The sequence below is a fragment of the Struthio camelus genome, chromosome 10 (assembly GCF_040807025.1).
Source record: "Struthio camelus isolate bStrCam1 chromosome 10, bStrCam1.hap1, whole genome shotgun sequence".
NCBI lineage: Eukaryota > Metazoa > Chordata > Aves > Struthioniformes > Struthionidae > Struthio > Struthio camelus.
Window position 1 is genome coordinate 23,101,190 of NC_090951.1, and position 15,803 is coordinate 23,116,992.

Here is a 15,803-nt window from a genome sequence, read left to right on the forward strand (position 1 = left end):
TTGTGCTCTGCCACCCTTGAGTGGGACGACTTCCTTGGCCCCACAAGCTCCGTCCCGGTGTTTGGGACAGCCGCGCTGCTCCGCGCTGCTCTGCCCACCGGCAGCCTGGGACAGAGCCCCGTCCTCTGCGCCCCTCGGCGCCCTGCGCTGGTGGAGTAGCAGCGCCACCCGCCGGTGCAGCTTCCCAGCCGGGGAGCAGGCGCGCTGGGCCCCCGGCTGCGCCAGGCGGGGTGCTGCCTGCTGCCGCCCAGGGCTGCCTCAGTCTGGTGCCCTGCCCCCGCCCCCCCCCGCCTTGGGGCAGCTAGTGCATGAGGTGCTGGCTTCAAGGCCGAGCGAGCCCTCGCCAGCCCCAAAGCCCTCGTGAGGGGAAAGCCCCCCCAGTGCCGCCTCGCTTGGTGAGAGCCTGCCGGTGAGACGGCACTGCCCTGCCTTCCGCCGCCCCTCGTAAAGGAGGCTGAGGGCTTTAACAAGCCAACGAATGCCGGGTAAAATGGCGTCGGCGTGAACGCGGTGCAAACGGTGTCACCACGAACAAGGTGCAAGCGGTGTCAGTGTGAGCATGGCGTGATCGGGGTCGGTGCGAAGGCGGTGCACACCGGTGTCCGCAGGAAAGCGGGGTCAGCGCGACGGCCGCGTAAGCGAGGTTGTCGGGAACACGAGGTGTGCACCACTGGTGGGGGGGGGGGCAGCGCGGATGTGGTATAAACGGCGTTGATGAGAAGGCGGCCCCCGAGCCCCGACGGCGCGGCAGCCCCAGCCGGGACCCGCCGAGGCGGGCGGCGCGGCTGCCACGAGCCCGCCCGGCCACCAGGGGGCGGCGCGGCACAGCGCAGCGCAGCGACCGCGGCGCATGCGCGGGGCGGGGCCGGGCCAGGCCGTGCGCGAGGCCGGTAGCCGCCCCCCGCTGCCTGCTGCCCACTGCCCGCCCGCCGCCATGGCTCTGCTGCAGTCCCGCCGGTTCCTCGCCGCGCCTCGCCTCGCTGCCGCCGCCGCCCGGGCTAGGTGAGGGCTGGCGGCGCTGGGGGTCGGCTCTCCCGGCTAGGGCGCGTCTGGCCTCCCTGGAGCGTGGCGGGGCGGAGGGGCTTCCGCGCGTCGCGGCGCCGCCGCGTGCGGGGCCGGTGCCGGGGCTGGTGTCCGCGTGGGGCGAGGAGCCGGGCCGGGCAAAGGGACTCGGGGGAGGCTGTTCGCGGGGAGGCAGCGTGTCCCTCCGCGGACCCTGTAAGTGCGGGAGAAGCCAATGACCTCCCGACACGCGAGGGGAAGAGGTTGCAGGAGGCGGACGCGCGGATTGGCTGGGTGAACGAGACGAGTCGGGGGGCGCGCGCCGTGGCCTCTCGCTGTGATTGGCTGCGGCCGGGGCCCGGGGCCGCCAACCTGCCCTTGAGGGGCCCGTTAGAGGGCGCAGCGGGGGGGAGGGGGGCGCGTGCGCCGTGCGGCGGGGCCGGGGCCGGGGCCGGGGCCGGGGCCGGCCGCGTGCAGTGGGGCCCGGCCGCTCTTGCCCGGTATGCAGTGTGCACTGGGGAGCAGGGACCCCGTGCACGGTGAAATGGGGCATGCATGTTGCCCAGCATGCACTGTGCAACGGGGCTGGAGGGACTCTGTGCACTGTGAAATGAGGCCGTGCTGGCACCGCTGCCTGGCGTGCAACCTGCAATGGGGAGTGGGGACCCTGTGCTCTGTGAAATGGAGCTGGGATGCTGCTGCCTGGTGCGCACCGTGCAGTGGGGCCAGGGAGATCCTGGGTGCTGTGCAGCGGGGTGGGAGCTTTGCTATCTGAAGTGCTGTGCTGTGCCAGAGCCACGTGTTGAGGTGTGCAACACCAGCCACGGGGAGGGGGTGGGGATGAGGGTGTTTGCACAGGACTCACTTTTGCACTGCCGGCTCTGGACTCTACCAGCAAAGAGATGGAGTTAAGGACACAGGGTGCAGCTGCAGCCCTTTGAAGAGCCCGGTGTGTCAGTACTCAAAGTACAAGTGATCCCTATAGCTGATCTGAGAGCTATAGGACACTGGCTGGGGGCACCACCATGAGCAGCACTTGGTTGCTGAGATGCAAAGTATGCCCAGACCTGCAGGGCCTTGCTGCTTTCCAGAGCCCTTTGAAGCTGACCTTGGGTAGCTTTAGGGAGGACTTCCTTGTCAGTGCTGCAGAGCAGTTCTCCCCCCCCCCCCCCCCCATTCCAGCAGGTACAGGCGTATTAGACTTTGATTAACCCTCTTTTGTCCAGCATGGCCCCAGCCTGCCTTGTGAGCTGAATGTTCCTACTCCATGCTGCTTCTGAGGCAGCGTTCTGGCTCTTATCAGCAAGTAGAGGAGCAGATATTTAGACCCTGTGTTTTCTGCCCTTGGACCCCTAGGTCCTGCACCTTTTCCATAGGGGGCCTGTGGAAGGTATGTAAGCCTACTGGCAATAGCTTTGCTTTTCTCAAGTTTGCTGTACGGCAAACTGTAGGCTATCAATTCAAGCATAGGTCTCATAGAAGAGATGCAGACCATCACTTTTGTAAGTAAAGGCTCTTTCTGCAAAGGTCAGTTGTTCCTATGCAGTAAGCTTGAAGAGTGTTTTGTTGTCAGGTAATAGGAGATGCCAAGCAGTGACTGATGGTTGTCTACATCCTTGTCTCCAGTACCTTAACGCAGCGTTCAGAGCTGTTACGATTTCTCTGTGCTGAAAATGGTCTCTCCAAAATCAGGACAGAGGTAAAGAGATATGAAATGATTAAAGTGGATCATTCGACACACAACTACTAATTAACGATGGAAGAGCAGACTGAAGGTTATCGCCCGATGTATCGCGAGACTACAATTTCAAATGCTTTTCTTAGTGGGACACTTACCATAGCTGACTGGGACAATGAATTTTTCAGGCTTGAGAGGGCTGTGGCAGCAGGAGCAGCCTATTGGCATTGTTCTCGAATAAATATTTGCTTTAGCAGTGAGATCACGGACAGAGTCGCCTTTGGCCTGTCCATTCTGCTCCAACTTGCAGAACTGCTGTAGGAGCCAGCTTTGGCAGAGGTTTTGAAATTGAGGATCTTATAGGGCTGTACCTCAGCATGTGTGTTGGATCTTTAACAATGGAAAACTCTAACGGACTTGTAAACACTTGCCTACCTCGAGGAAAATGTGCTGTATGAGCCTGGCCTTGCTCCTGCAAGTGCCACATGCATTTCCGAAGGGTGCTGCTGTCTTAGGCAGTTGCTGGCGTGCGTGCATTCCTGCTCTCTCTGTCTTCTCTGTCACATCATGCATGCAGCTCTGCACTGAACTGGCTCGGAGGACTGACCTGGCTGAAAAATAACATCTGGCAAAAACTTGTTTTTCAGCTGCATCAATTGTTTGATCACCTTTTCACAGACTGGTTGGTGGTGGGGGGACAGAGACTACTTGAGCAACAGGCCTGCTCAGCATCTAAATACAGCCTCAGGCCACCTACGTTCAAGTCCAGAAGCTGAAGAAAATGCTGTTTTTGGCTTACACTTGATGTTCCTCCAGTAGTTCAACCACAGCTTAAACTTGTTTTCCTTTGGGTCTGTGCACTGAAATACCTCCAGCCCTCGTGTGTAGGCAGAGAAGACGTGCAGTTCATAACTCTGACCTTTATTTAACAGCAGCACTCTTTTAATGGCTTGAAATAAAATACAGTGCAATGCAGAGACACCACATTAAAAAATCAGGTGCTTAGGATACCCCGGGGTAGCTATATATTACAATGTGGAGCCTTGGATCCCTATTAGATTGCTTGTCCTAACCCCCTGTACAGAAAGCTTTCAATGGGTGATCTCTCTGTGTATCCTGATGTGTTTGGACAACTCAGCCTGGACTGTTTTCTCATCTCATTGCCCACTCAACTCCCTGGAAAAAGCAGAGGAGTCTTTCTTTAGCCTTCACCCCAAAACCCTTGGGCTAAGAACAGGAAAATCAGCCCTAAACCTACCCTTTGCTGTCTTAAGCTGATAGAAACAGCAGCTCAGAATGAAAGCACTTAACTCTCAGGAGTACTGGAGCTTAGGGAAACGCTGCAGGATCAGCGTTTGTTGCAGCAGTAGCATGTTAGAGCCCAGTGACCTGCTTAAGTGTTTGCAGGACTGGGACCTAAATATCTAAAACAGTGTAAGCAGCTTAGTGAAAAGCACAGTAGGAAGATGGTACCGTCACTATTTTAGAAGCAGCAGCTCTTTGAAATAGATGGTGAGGCTACTGCAGCCCTTGGTACCGAAATAATCTTAGACCAGGTCGACTCCTGTAGAGGGGTATGCTCGCGTGCAAAGTGCATTTCTTTTCTCTCCCTGCCTCCTCCGTTGCCAGGGAGGTAGGAGAGAGTTGCTCAAAGCAGCATTGCGTGCTTCCTAAACTCACAGCAGGTTTTTGCCCAGGCAGCCCCCTCAGTGGCCTTGTCCATGTCCTGGCTGGGTTGACTCAGCTCCCTGAGCATCTCCCTCACTGCTCGCTGCAGCCCGTGTCCCTCCAGAGGGTAGGTGTCTGTGGCGTGACTGACTCATCCTCCTTTCTAAGTTGATCCTGTTCTTAACGAATCTTAATTACCTCTCTGGTTAGCGATCTAGAAAATGCTAAACGCATCTTCCATTTTTAAACTGCCTGAGGTGTCTCTGCCTGCACATGTTCACTGCCTTTTTCATAGGAATACTATAATGATGAGGAGAGCAATTAAGTTTGAACAGGACAAATGATGTCTGGGGCTCAGATGAGAGGCAATCTACATGTACATACATGCAAAGCAGGTATATACAGTGACTATACTGGCTCTAAACAGAGCTGAGTGGTGCCTGAGTGGCAGGGGAAAGTGACTTTATGAGTTCTGCTGATCCCATGAGCACTAGGGCCTTCTGCTGCCTTAACCCACTAGGCCATGCTGTCTTCAGAAGTGCTCTGCTGTTCCGTGTGTCTCTCGGTACACCAGAGTACACACAGGGTTCAACAGGCGATCTGGCTGGTCAGGGGGGTGGCTTGACGGCTCCTGCATTGCCTGCGGCAGAATCTGATCCCAGGATACCGTTCCCATATAACGCAAGGCTGTTATCTTCGCGTGAGGCTGCCTTCCCCAGGCCGAAGAACTCTGGCTGTAAAGCTGATTTGTGGTGGTGTTAGCTGCAGAAGCAAATTCATTTTGTCCTCCTCCTTTCCTCCTTTAGCTCTCGAGACTGAATCCTCCCCCGAGGGAGATGAACCACATCTGCCCTGTGCCACGTGCCGTGTCCCGCCGTGGAGCTTGGGAGTCTGGATGAGTGTCTGTGTGATGCTGGGTGCCAGGACAGTCAGAGCTGGGTTGAGTCATCTTCTGTAGTAATCCTGTGTTCGAGAGGGGCCTGCCTCTGTCGGGCAGGTTAAAAGCTACCACCCCTCTTCTCTTGCAGCATCTACAGCTTGCAGAGGTCGAGTATGGGACTGGGTAGAGACTGTGGCCAAAGAGAGAATAACAGGGTTTCTTTTTATAGCGTGGACTAGCCTGTCCTTGACATTAAGAAAGCTTCTCTGTCTTCAGGGTGGCAGTCCTGCCAACAGGATGGAGGCAGGTGGTTTGCAGAGCGGCTCCTAGGGAGTGAGGAGCGCTGACTCGGGACTTGGGCAAAGCTCCTGCTGGCACAGGGAGGCTTCACTGCGAGGGAACGGACCTTCGAATCAGAGCTTGTCACTTGTCACCCTGGCATGGAAGAGAGCGTCCTGTGCATGTTCCAGGAAATGAGCATTTAGCTACAACATCCCTCTCAAGGGAGCCAAAGTTTGTAGGGAGATATCTTTGTTAGGTCAACCAACGTTGCTGAAAAAGCAGATTAGTTTTCATGCCCGAGAGCCCTTTCGGGAGTTCGGAAGAGGCTCTGTATTCATGTTTCACACAATTATCTGGATCTGGACAAGGTTCCTTAGGGAGAACTATCCTGCAGGAATGACCCAGTCCTGGAGAGGTGGAAGTTATCAGAGTGTAAGAGGCTTATAAGGCTTCTATTTCCGGGGGGCCCTTATGGTGTCAGCACATAAGGAAAACAGGGCCATTTCTACCCATTAATGATTTATAGGAAGCCAGTTATTTTCAGCCACATTGAACTGAGGCTCTTTGCCCATTTTGCAGTCTAAAATGCACTGCCAGGTAATGGAGCATAAGGGAGATATTTTCCCCCTGGATAATTCTCTTAGCAATGCTTGTACCTTTCCCAGTAGTTAAAAAGCAAAATTTCTCTTGACGTTTTCTCTCTAGCTGTGTATGTCCTGTTGGTACACACATGAAGGGTGTTGCTTAATAGCTAATGTGTTTGTTGTTGTGCCTGGTTGGTGTGCCGCTGCCCGGGAGGGCAGGTAGGTTACCCAGCAGCACCGCACCAGCTATTATTCATCAGGCAAACCCACCCACCTTGTCAAACTACTACTGATGTGCTACTGGGTTAACTGGGGAACGTGCTCACTTGGACTCTTTGCAGACCTAGACCTGGCTTGCATGGAGCAGGAGGAAAACGTGGGCTGCTCACTTTAGGAACCAGCACCTCACTTGGGGTATTGGGGAGCCTGCTACTGCTGAGCCGTTAGCCAGGGTGTTGTGAATGGTGCTGGCTGCCAGGCCTATAAGGAGCTCAGTTCCTGCACCTAGTCCTTAGCTTGTTTTTCTCTTCAGCTCATGGTGGTCTCACGTGGAGATGGGTCCCCCCGACCCTATCCTGGGGGTGACGGAAGCTTTCAAGCGCGACACCAACTCCAAGAAGATGAATCTGGGCGTGGGGGCGTACCGGGATGACAATGGGAAGCCGTATGTCCTGAACTGCGTTCGCAAGGTGAGCCTGCTGCTGGTCACGGGGCAGGATCAGATCCAGGTGCCAGGCATCCTGGGAAGGACAAGGAGCAGGAAGGCCCCCGCATCCTAGACAAGGTTTCCCTGGTGGTCCTTAAAACATGCTTTGCCTCTAATAGAGCAGGACAGTGTTGCTGAATATCTCCATTAGCAGTACTAGTAATGCTACTGAAAGACAGCTGAGCCGGCTGTTCCAGTAGTAGGGAGAAGGATAGGGAACATGTGTCTTGCTCCCATCCAAGTAAATCTGATGTGTTGTTGCCTTCCACAAGCTCTCCAATTCAGCCGTCCTCTGAACTTAAAGGTGTTTCTTGTGAATAGCCTGATGTTCCTTGAGCCAGCCCACATGGGGAGGAGAGAGCTGACATTGTCCCTTTATTGGATTAGAAATTCTGCTGAGCCTTTCTTACCGGTTTCTCCATAAGCCAGTCTGAAACTAGCCAGGGAAGCTGGAAGCGGATGCTGCTCTTGAGGGGATTATGGAGAAGGTGGGGTAACTTTGCGTGGAGCCTTTCAGGGCTGTAAGTACAGAAATAAGCTGTTAAATAGCTGGCAGCTGACATGTATGGTGACTGGCTGGTCCCTTTGACATAGGGAGGATATCTTGTCCATGTTTCTTGTCAGCGTGGGATTTAAAGCAGTTCCTCTGCTTGCAATCCCTCGCTTTCCCTGTGTCAGAGCATACTGTAGCTGGGTCACAGCTTGGAAGCCTGTGTGGTGTCGCAGAAGTAGCTTCCTGCTAGCATCTGAATGCTGCCAGACTCTGTCCTCTAGGAGCCGGAATAGGGTTCCCAGCACACTTGGGGTGTGTTTTTCCTTAGCATGGCTTGTTGTCCACTGCTCTTGCTGCCATTGTCTAATCCTGTGTTAGATAAGAACTGGGATTGTTTTCTGATGCTAGATCTACTTGAAAAAAGTGGTAAATCAAAACTAGCTTAGTGGGTTGGGACTGAGACGAGCAAGGCTAGGGGGAGCCATGTTTAGGAGACAGGTGAGCCAGCTTTCAGGCAGGCTGCTTTCAAAATTGGCTGGGTTTTCTGGATGTTTTTTTTGACAAGCTTCACTTAGTTTGATGTCGTTACCAGCATAACAAGGCCCTACAAAGAGCTTGTTACCCTACCTAGCTTTAGGATGTGTCTCCCTATATAGAGCCAATCGTTGCTGTTCAGTAACAATCGGGTCTCTCCTTCCTGCAGGACAATTCTAGCTTAAGCAAAGAAACACATGTCCCTGTGCAGCAGCGTTAACTGCTAATGAGTGCTCTCCTCTAGCACCTGGTTACCTAGCTCTGCTGTACTGTGTTAACAACCAGTGTGGGCTCTGGTAGTTGCTGGGAACTTTGCCTTCATGGTAAGAGTGAGAAGTGTTGCTGGCTTTGGATAGGCCCTGATCCAAAGGGAAGCTCCTGTCAGACAAGACCCTTTGCCCACTTTGAGTGGCAAGTGCAAAGAGAAGAGAGCGAGCTGTGTACTGGTGATGCCTTCCATATTGAATGTGTCTCCTTCTTTCCAGGCAGAGGCCCAGATAGCGTCTAAGAAGATGGACAAGGAGTACTTGCCCATTGCAGGGCTGGCAGATTTCACCAGGGCATCAGCAGAACTGGCTTTGGGTGAAAACAGTGAGGCTTTCAAGAGTGGCCGGGTAAGGAGTGGGCTGGGAACCATGCGGGTGGGCAGTGCTGCGCAGTCTGTACGTAGGTGCCCAGGAGGAGTGGAAAGACTGGTGTGGGTACTCATGTCTCTGAGTTGCAGGCTGGCTAGACCCAAGGATAACTGCTACCTCTGAAAGCTGTGGGAAACCAGGCCTTCGCGAGGGTTCAGCCCTTGCCTGGATCCCAACTCCCTGCCCAGTTAGCATATTAACCAGCGTGGACTCAGCCTCAGAACTCAGCTCTGCTGTGGGAGATGTTTAAGGAGATGCATATGCTCATCCTGTCAGGGTTGGGAGGAGAGGGGGAACCCACATGTTTCTAGGACAAAGCTCTGGGTTAATGAGGACAGAGTAGCAAATTGGACTCACTGATCCATCCGATCCCTTCCAGTCCCATGTCCCTATTTGAAGGAGCTGTTGCTGAGGAGTGCATCTTCCAAAGCTGATGTAGGAAGCTGTTCCATTTTCTGTATTGTGCTGTGTCTGCTCAGAATCATGTATTTGTGTCTTCTCTTGCAGTACGTCACTGTGCAGGGTATTTCTGGGACTGGATCTCTGCGAGTTGGAGCCAATTTTTTGGTGAGTCTATGGCCAGTGGGGGAAAGAAAGGAATCATTTGACAGGAGCTGATGTTTCAGATTTTTCTAACTGCTTGAATCTGTTCGATCTACTTGAACGTGCTCTCTTTCTCTTGATCAGCAACGGTTCTTCAAGTCTAGTCGTGATGTGTATCTGCCCAAACCATCCTGGGGCAATCACACGCCCATTTTTCGTGATGCTGGCCTGCAGCTTCAGGCTTACCGCTACTATGACCCCAAGACATGCAGCCTTGACTTCTCTGGAGCCATGGATGACATTTCTGTGAGTTGTCTTTAAGGCCTGGATGCATGGAGGTGGTGTGGGGAGGTGCGTGAGCTTTTTGCTTTAGCCCAAATGTGATTGGGAGCCTGATGACATTGTATCAATGCTGAAGACCCTGCGTTGCTGGACCCCTCCCTTGTTAGATGCACGGGAGTAAGAGACATCTTGTATTCTTGCTCATCCAGGGTTCTGGCATTGCAGGGCCTTCTGAACCGTCTTTGTGGCTACACATGTGTCTGGGTCAGTAGCCTCATCTCAGCAGCTGAGGAGAGTGCCTAGATATCGTAGATCATTCATTCTCTGTAACATCTTCCTTAGAAAATTCCAGAGAAGAGCATCATCCTCTTGCATGCCTGTGCTCACAACCCCACCGGGGTGGATCCTCGGCAGGAGCAATGGAAGGAGTTGGCTGCTGTGGTGAAGGTGAGCAGTGGAGGGTCCCAGTGGTGCTGTGCGGTGCTGTTCTTGGAGAAATCGCGTCTCTGGGATTTCACGGGTAGCATCTGGTCTCTGCTGAGTTACTGGCTATTCCCCTCCCTGTAGCCATGATGGGCATCTTGTTCCTGCACTAAAGACAGGAGCCAGCCGAGCATACCCATTTGGGTCAAGCTTCCAGCTGACCACTGGGAGTCTTAATAGTCCAAATCCAACAGCCATTTTGCTGGCACCTTCCTAGGGAGGTGCGGAAGGGGCTGCAGGCTGAAACAGCAAGCTGAGTGGTAGCTGGGGGTTCTCCTGATGCTGCTGTGTTAGAAATGCTGGAATCTCATGTGCTTGGTGTCTACTCACGAGCTTCAGCTGCAAACAGGGGCATACTCTTCTTTCATTCCCCCCCCCCCCCCCCCCCCGGACTGTAGCCAGTGAGACTTGCTTGGCTTGGACATGCCAGGCCTTAGCCATATCCTGGTTGTAGCCTATGGGGACTACAGATAGCTGCAGGTCTGCAGCCCAAATGGAAGTGCATTTAAGTTATCTAGATGGCTAGAGACCATTGGAAGAGCTGGCACCCGCCCAGAGCGTTCCCGAGTGGCCTGGGTCAGGCTGGTCCATTACAGCTCAGCACATTTGCCTGGAAGTGGAATAGGATCCGGTGGGTTGCAGGAGGGGCAGCTCCTGAAGTGGATGATGGGTGGGGGAGGTGAAAAACTGGACTCTTGGAAACTGGTAGTACAGGAGACACTGAAATGGACTGATCCATTACTGCTAAATCCACTTCTCCTTCCTGGGCCAGGCTGTATATGCCCTACATGCACTGGGAGAGTCTGTGTGTCCTATTCTGATGCGTGGTGGGTAGCTGTGGCTTTTAGGCTGCCTTTCCTGAGATAAAGGGAATGGCTCTATGTGTGGAGGAGCGCAGTCACAACTGAGCAGGCTGCTGCCTATATGGCTCTGTTCAGCCTGCTGCCCTGCTTCCAATGGCCTGAAGGGATTTTCAGCCCCCATGACGCTCTCTCCCCTCTTCACTGGCAGAAACGGAGCCTCCTTGTGTTCTTTGACATGGCGTACCAGGGCTTTGCCAGTGGGGACATCAACCGGGATGCCTGGGCTGTGCGGCACTTCATCGAGCAGGGCATCAACATCGTTTTGGCGCAGTCCTATGCCAAGAACATGGGGCTATACGGTGAGCAGAGCGGCAGAGACTGCTTCATCCAGGATGCTGGGGGGACCCTCTGCCTTCAGCTATCGGCCAGTGTCTTTCTAGATATACCTGGCAGTCACCCAGTCTCAGCTGCTCCTTGTGCCCATCCAGTAGTATTGAACAGGGCGCAGGAGGTAACCTGCTGGGAGCAAATGAAGACCCTCTGAGAGAAGGAGGATTCTCATAAGGCTGTGTGGCTTTCAGACAGGTCCTGCCCCAGCCCTTGGTATCCAAGGGCAGAGGCTGGGACCTGACTGCCATTTGTTTAGGGGAGCGTGTGGGTGCCTTCACGGTGATCTGCAGTGATGCAGAAGAAGCCAAGAGGGTTGAGTCGCAGTTGAAGATCCTTATCCGCCCCATGTACTCCAACCCTCCCATCAATGGAGCCCGCATCGCCTCTCTCATCCTGAACAGCCCTGACCTGCGGAAGGAGTGGTAAGAGGGAACCCCTAATGTTCACGGTAGCAAGATGTGAAGTCTCTCTGTGCTAGCCTTGTGGTGTGCTTGCTGCTTGGCAGTGTCACAGGCAGTTCACCGCTTCAGGGGTACAGTCAGAAGCTTGTGCCACTCCTTTGCCCCGGAGGAATGGGAGCCTACTAAGATGCTTGTGTCCTGGCATCAGCTAGGATCAGTCCAGCCGAGCACATGTGGGTTCCCCTTGTGTTACCAGGGCAGAGCACACTAAAGGGGATAAGGCTCCACCGGGATTGAAGGCTGCAGGAGCTGCCTGTCCAAGGAGTGCAGAAGGCTGACTAACGCATTGTAGTCACTTAATATGTCTCACATGGGGGATGTGGAAGTTTAAGTCCCCTGGGAATAAGACAGAAGAATGTAACCTCCACACCCCAAGCCTGCTGCCTGGCATCAGCCTGTGCTGCCCTCCCAGGCTCTTGGTGTTGAGTCCCTGCAGGAAGCTGGCCCTGCAGAACAAAGGCTCGCTGTGTATTGTGGCCTTGCTGGGAACTGTGCTCCTTTGGCAGGCTGACGCTTGTGCCTGAGGCAGGGCCTGACAGAGACATCTCCTAGGTGTGCTGCCTTGGAGCAGGGAATGTCTGCCTGCTCTGAGAGGTCCCCCGTCCTCTCCATGTATCCCCAGATACTATCCTATGTGGTTTTGGACAGTGCTGCCACGAGCCCTCCAGGTCTCCAGCGTCTTTTGGAAGTGAGAGGTGCTGAGACCCTGTTAGCACTGTGCAGCAGCTGTGGAATAAATAAATAGCAGTCACCTCCAGATACCAGGAGAAAGGAGCAGCTCCCCAGCTGGAGCAGTAGGTTCATGCTCTGAGCTTTGCTCACCTGCCTACTGTGTGTGCCACCTAGAGAACGTGTGCCCGTGGACAGTGGTTGGGTTATACATCCTATGTTTTTGGGGGGGGGGGGAGGGTGAGGCTTCCTCAGGCTTGAGGAAAGGTTGCTTCCCAGGCAGTTGGGGAAGGAGCAGTGTCAGTGCATCCCGGCTGTGCTCTGAGTGGTTCCTGGGTTGCCTTCTCAGGCTGGTGGAGGTGAAGAGCATGGCCGACCGGATCATCAGCATGCGAACTCAGCTCGTGTCCAACCTCAAGAAAGAGGGATCTTCCCACAACTGGCAGCACATCACTGACCAAATTGGCATGTTCTGCTTCACAGGGCTGAAGCCTGAGCAGGTAAACACTGTTCTTGTGGCCTCAGGGTGTTTGTGATCCTTTCCAGATGGATCTTGACTGTGCTAAAATGAGCCCATATGAACAGTCCCCCCTCCATGAGGACCATCCTCCAAGCCTGCAGCACTGGAGCATCTTGGAGACCTGTGTCCTGCCCTGCTCCCTGCTGTGCTTATGGAGGTTGAAAGCAAATGTAGCCTGCTTATCTGTCAGAGGAAGCGATCATTTAATGCCACTCTGAGGTGACCTTGAGGGTCAGCTCAAGTGAGGTGACTGTCCTGGCTGAACATCTGAAGTGCTTGTGTGTTGCCCAAGAGCTGAGCAGCATCTTTTTTTTCCTGACATGCACCGCTGGCTCTGCAGGTAGTTGGTGTGGGTTCAGCGCCTGCTGGCATTCGGTTGCTTTTGTTTCTGGCAAACTGGATGGATTTGGACTCTGTTAACAGAGTAGAGCTTGGCCTACCTTTTGAACTCTGCTCTTTCATCCCAGGTGGAGCGGCTGACCAAGGAGTTCTCCATCTATATGACGAAGGACGGCCGAATCTCTGTGGCGGGAGTTACATCGGGCAATGTGGGCTACCTGGCTCACGCCATCCATCAAGTCACCAAGTAAAGGTGTGCCCTGGAGCTGTTGGCCTTCCCTTCCCCTGTCTCTTGTTGCTGATGGGAGAACGGGAGAGGAAGGAAGCAAGCAGAATACTTCCAACCACAGCACTTAACGCCGCTGCTGAATGTATCTTGTAGATGAATTGTTGTAGAGGCCTAGTCAAAATCACCCTACATTGCTGAGTGGGGGCACCATTGCTGGCTTCTACTCCCATCAGAACCATTCTCCCCTGCTGTTCATCCTTTCTCCATCTGCCCCAGCACCCCTCTGCAGTGGAGGAAGCAAATGGTTAGCACCCTGCTATCCTACCAGTGTAGGCACAAGTGCATCCTCACACTCATTTCTCCATGAGAAGGCTTTGTAAGGCTGTTTGCCACTTGCCAGCAGTGGAGGGGCAGCGGGGTGGGCTGAGTGGGAGAGCTGCTGAGGTGCACTCCTGTGACTTCCCCAGCCTGTCCCCGCTGTCTGCAAGTTCTGTCCTCCTTCCCCCTTCTGCTGCTAGGCTTTGGTCTAGCCAAGGGCCAGGCAGCACTGAAGGCTGCCCTCTGACAGCCAGCACAAAGGCTTTGAGGACTTTTCACTACTAAAATCTGCTGCATTCTTGGCTTAGCTCTTTCCAGCTGGGAACCTCCTCTCAGGTGTCATTCACAGTGGTGTTGGTGCGTGAGGCAGGCCAATGTCATTTCTCTAAACCTGCCTGGTTCTCCTGGCTTCGCTCCCATACTCCAAGGTGAAACAATTACTTGCCCCTCAATAAGAACATACTCTGAAAACTACTCTTTGTTGGTTTTTGCCTCTCCGAGTTTCTGTATCAACCCCATCAGTCCTCCCTGCAAAGAAGAGTCTGTGTATGTGTGTGTGTCCCCCAAAGCCATGAGCCAAGATGTGGGGCCAGCCATGTGCACCCTCACATGGGGGTGTGTACCATGGTGTCCCCCTCTTGTCTGCTGTGTTCAGCCAGACTTCGGGTGCTGTTAGAAAGCAGGGAGGAAAGATCCTGAGGGAAGTCTGAGAGCTGGTGACTCAAGAAAACGTTCTCTCTTTTTAAACTGAGACTTGAGAGGGCAAGGGCAGACCCTGCCTATAGGGCAGACCTGGACTCCAATCTTTCATCTAAAGTAAGCTGACACATGGCTGTGTTGAGTTCCTGCTATAATAGTACCGCTGGATCCCGCCCCTTCCACGTACCAAACATTCCCTCTCGGGGATGTGGCAGCACAGGGGATCTCATATGGCCAGTGAAACCCTGTCTTTGAAGGGTCCCCCACAAACAGTGCAGTTCCCACCCAACCTTGTGTCCTGAACGCGCCAGGGCACGTGGACTGAGACTGCTCCAGGTGGCAGTTAGGGTCGTGCAGCTAAAATTGCAGCCTACTCAGCTGAACGTAGCTGTTGTGTTTCTTTTTTTTTTTTTGTTTGTTTGTTTGTTCTCTCTGGGGAGAGTGTGAGTGCGCAAAGGCAGTCTGCCCTGTGCCCAGCCACTGAAGCAAGGTGGAGTTTTTGCTTGCAGCAAGCACAGGTTGGTCCCTAGGCAGACACCAAGGGGATATTTTTGTACCGAAATGAGCTTTCTCCACCCTGTGGCTCTGATCTCCCAACTGACATCTTTCTCCTTTGTGGTTGCACTAGGATGTTTAGCAGAGCAGTCCTTGTTTTTCCTTCCTTACCAGTGCAAATTTGTTCCCCTCAGAGCTGGGATGGGTCTGTCTAGCACATGCTGTCACTGCACTTTCTGGCAGAGGAGGAGCTGCTTACACAAGCCACGCAGGGCTGGAGCCTCCCGTTGCCCCAGAGCAGACAGTTTGCACTTTAACTGCAATGATTGTTTACATGGCCCGATGCCTACAGCCTCTGCCTCTCTCCAATTTGTGCAATAACCGCTTTCTGTGCTGCTGCTCTGGGTGCTGGCCCATCGTGCTGTAGGATGGTGGGTTCTTGTGCTGTGCTCCTGCGTTCTGCCCTGCTCTGGAGCCTGTCTTCCCTGGTTTCGGAGAGCCTTTTTACCCTGTATAATCATTAGGCCTTTCTGCAGCCTGTTCTCTGTTACAATAAAAATAGAGCTGGAGCACGGCGGTTGCTTTCTGCCTGTCCTTTGCTGCCGCCTCCTCTCTGAGCCACTGCCTAGGTGACGTGGCAGTGGCTTACGTTTCAGCCATAAAATGGCAACGATGGCACAGAAGAAGCTGTTTTTAGCAGCTGGGGGGGAGGGGGGGGAGACGGACTGGTGTTTGGGGGTGCTCCTGCTTCTCCTGGCCTGAGGGGCAAGGGGGCTTGGGGCCGTGTTCCCAAGGCCCTCGGATGCTGCAGCCCTGCCTGTGCCGGCGCCAGCAGCAGCTGCTTGTGGCTGCTCCGTCCCAGGGGGCAGCAAACAGAACAGCCCCTCTGTCTCCTGCCCTGCCGATGTTGAGGCCGGGCTGGGCCTGGGGGTGCTGCCGGCCTCCGACACCACACACGGAGGCAGGAGCCAGAGCCGCGGCGGGGAGCGAGGATCGCGGCAGGCAAGGAAGCTGCCTGCCCTTGCTGATGCTGCGCCCCGGCGAGCGGCTGGGAAGGGCCCCGGGCGGGGCGAGCGCGCCAGGCCCTAGCCGCGGGCGGCGGCGGCGGGC

The 15,803-nt window shown here is 54.5% G+C and overlaps 1 protein-coding gene across 1 annotated transcript; it reads left to right on the forward strand.

The window, feature by feature from the left end:
• Positions 1-812: 812 nt before the first annotated feature.
• Positions 813-15,267, forward strand: GOT2 (glutamic-oxaloacetic transaminase 2). Its single transcript, XM_068956424.1, has 10 exons — positions 813-1,002; positions 6,627-6,783; positions 8,313-8,441; positions 8,970-9,029; positions 9,150-9,311; positions 9,630-9,734; positions 10,782-10,932; positions 11,220-11,385; positions 12,443-12,593; positions 13,081-15,267. The coding sequence occupies exons 1-10, from the start codon at positions 851-853 to the stop codon at positions 13,201-13,203; spliced, it is 1,356 nt and encodes a 451-aa protein (XP_068812525.1). The 5' UTR covers positions 813-850; the 3' UTR covers positions 13,204-15,267.
• Positions 15,268-15,803: the final 536 nt, after the last annotated feature.

Bases quoted from the DNA above. Each gene is read 5' to 3' on its own strand.
- GOT2 (XM_068956424.1), top strand. From the start codon at position 851: ATGCGCGGGGCGGGGCCGGGCCAGGCCGTGCGCGAGGCCGGTAGCCGC. The intron at 8,442-8,969 runs GTAAGGAGTGGG...CTTCTCTTGCAG, and splicing joins AGGCTTTCAAGAGTGGCCGG to TACGTCACTGTGCAGGGTAT. The intron at 11,386-12,442 runs GTAAGAGGGAAC...TTGCCTTCTCAG, and splicing joins CCTGACCTGCGGAAGGAGTG to GCTGGTGGAGGTGAAGAGCA.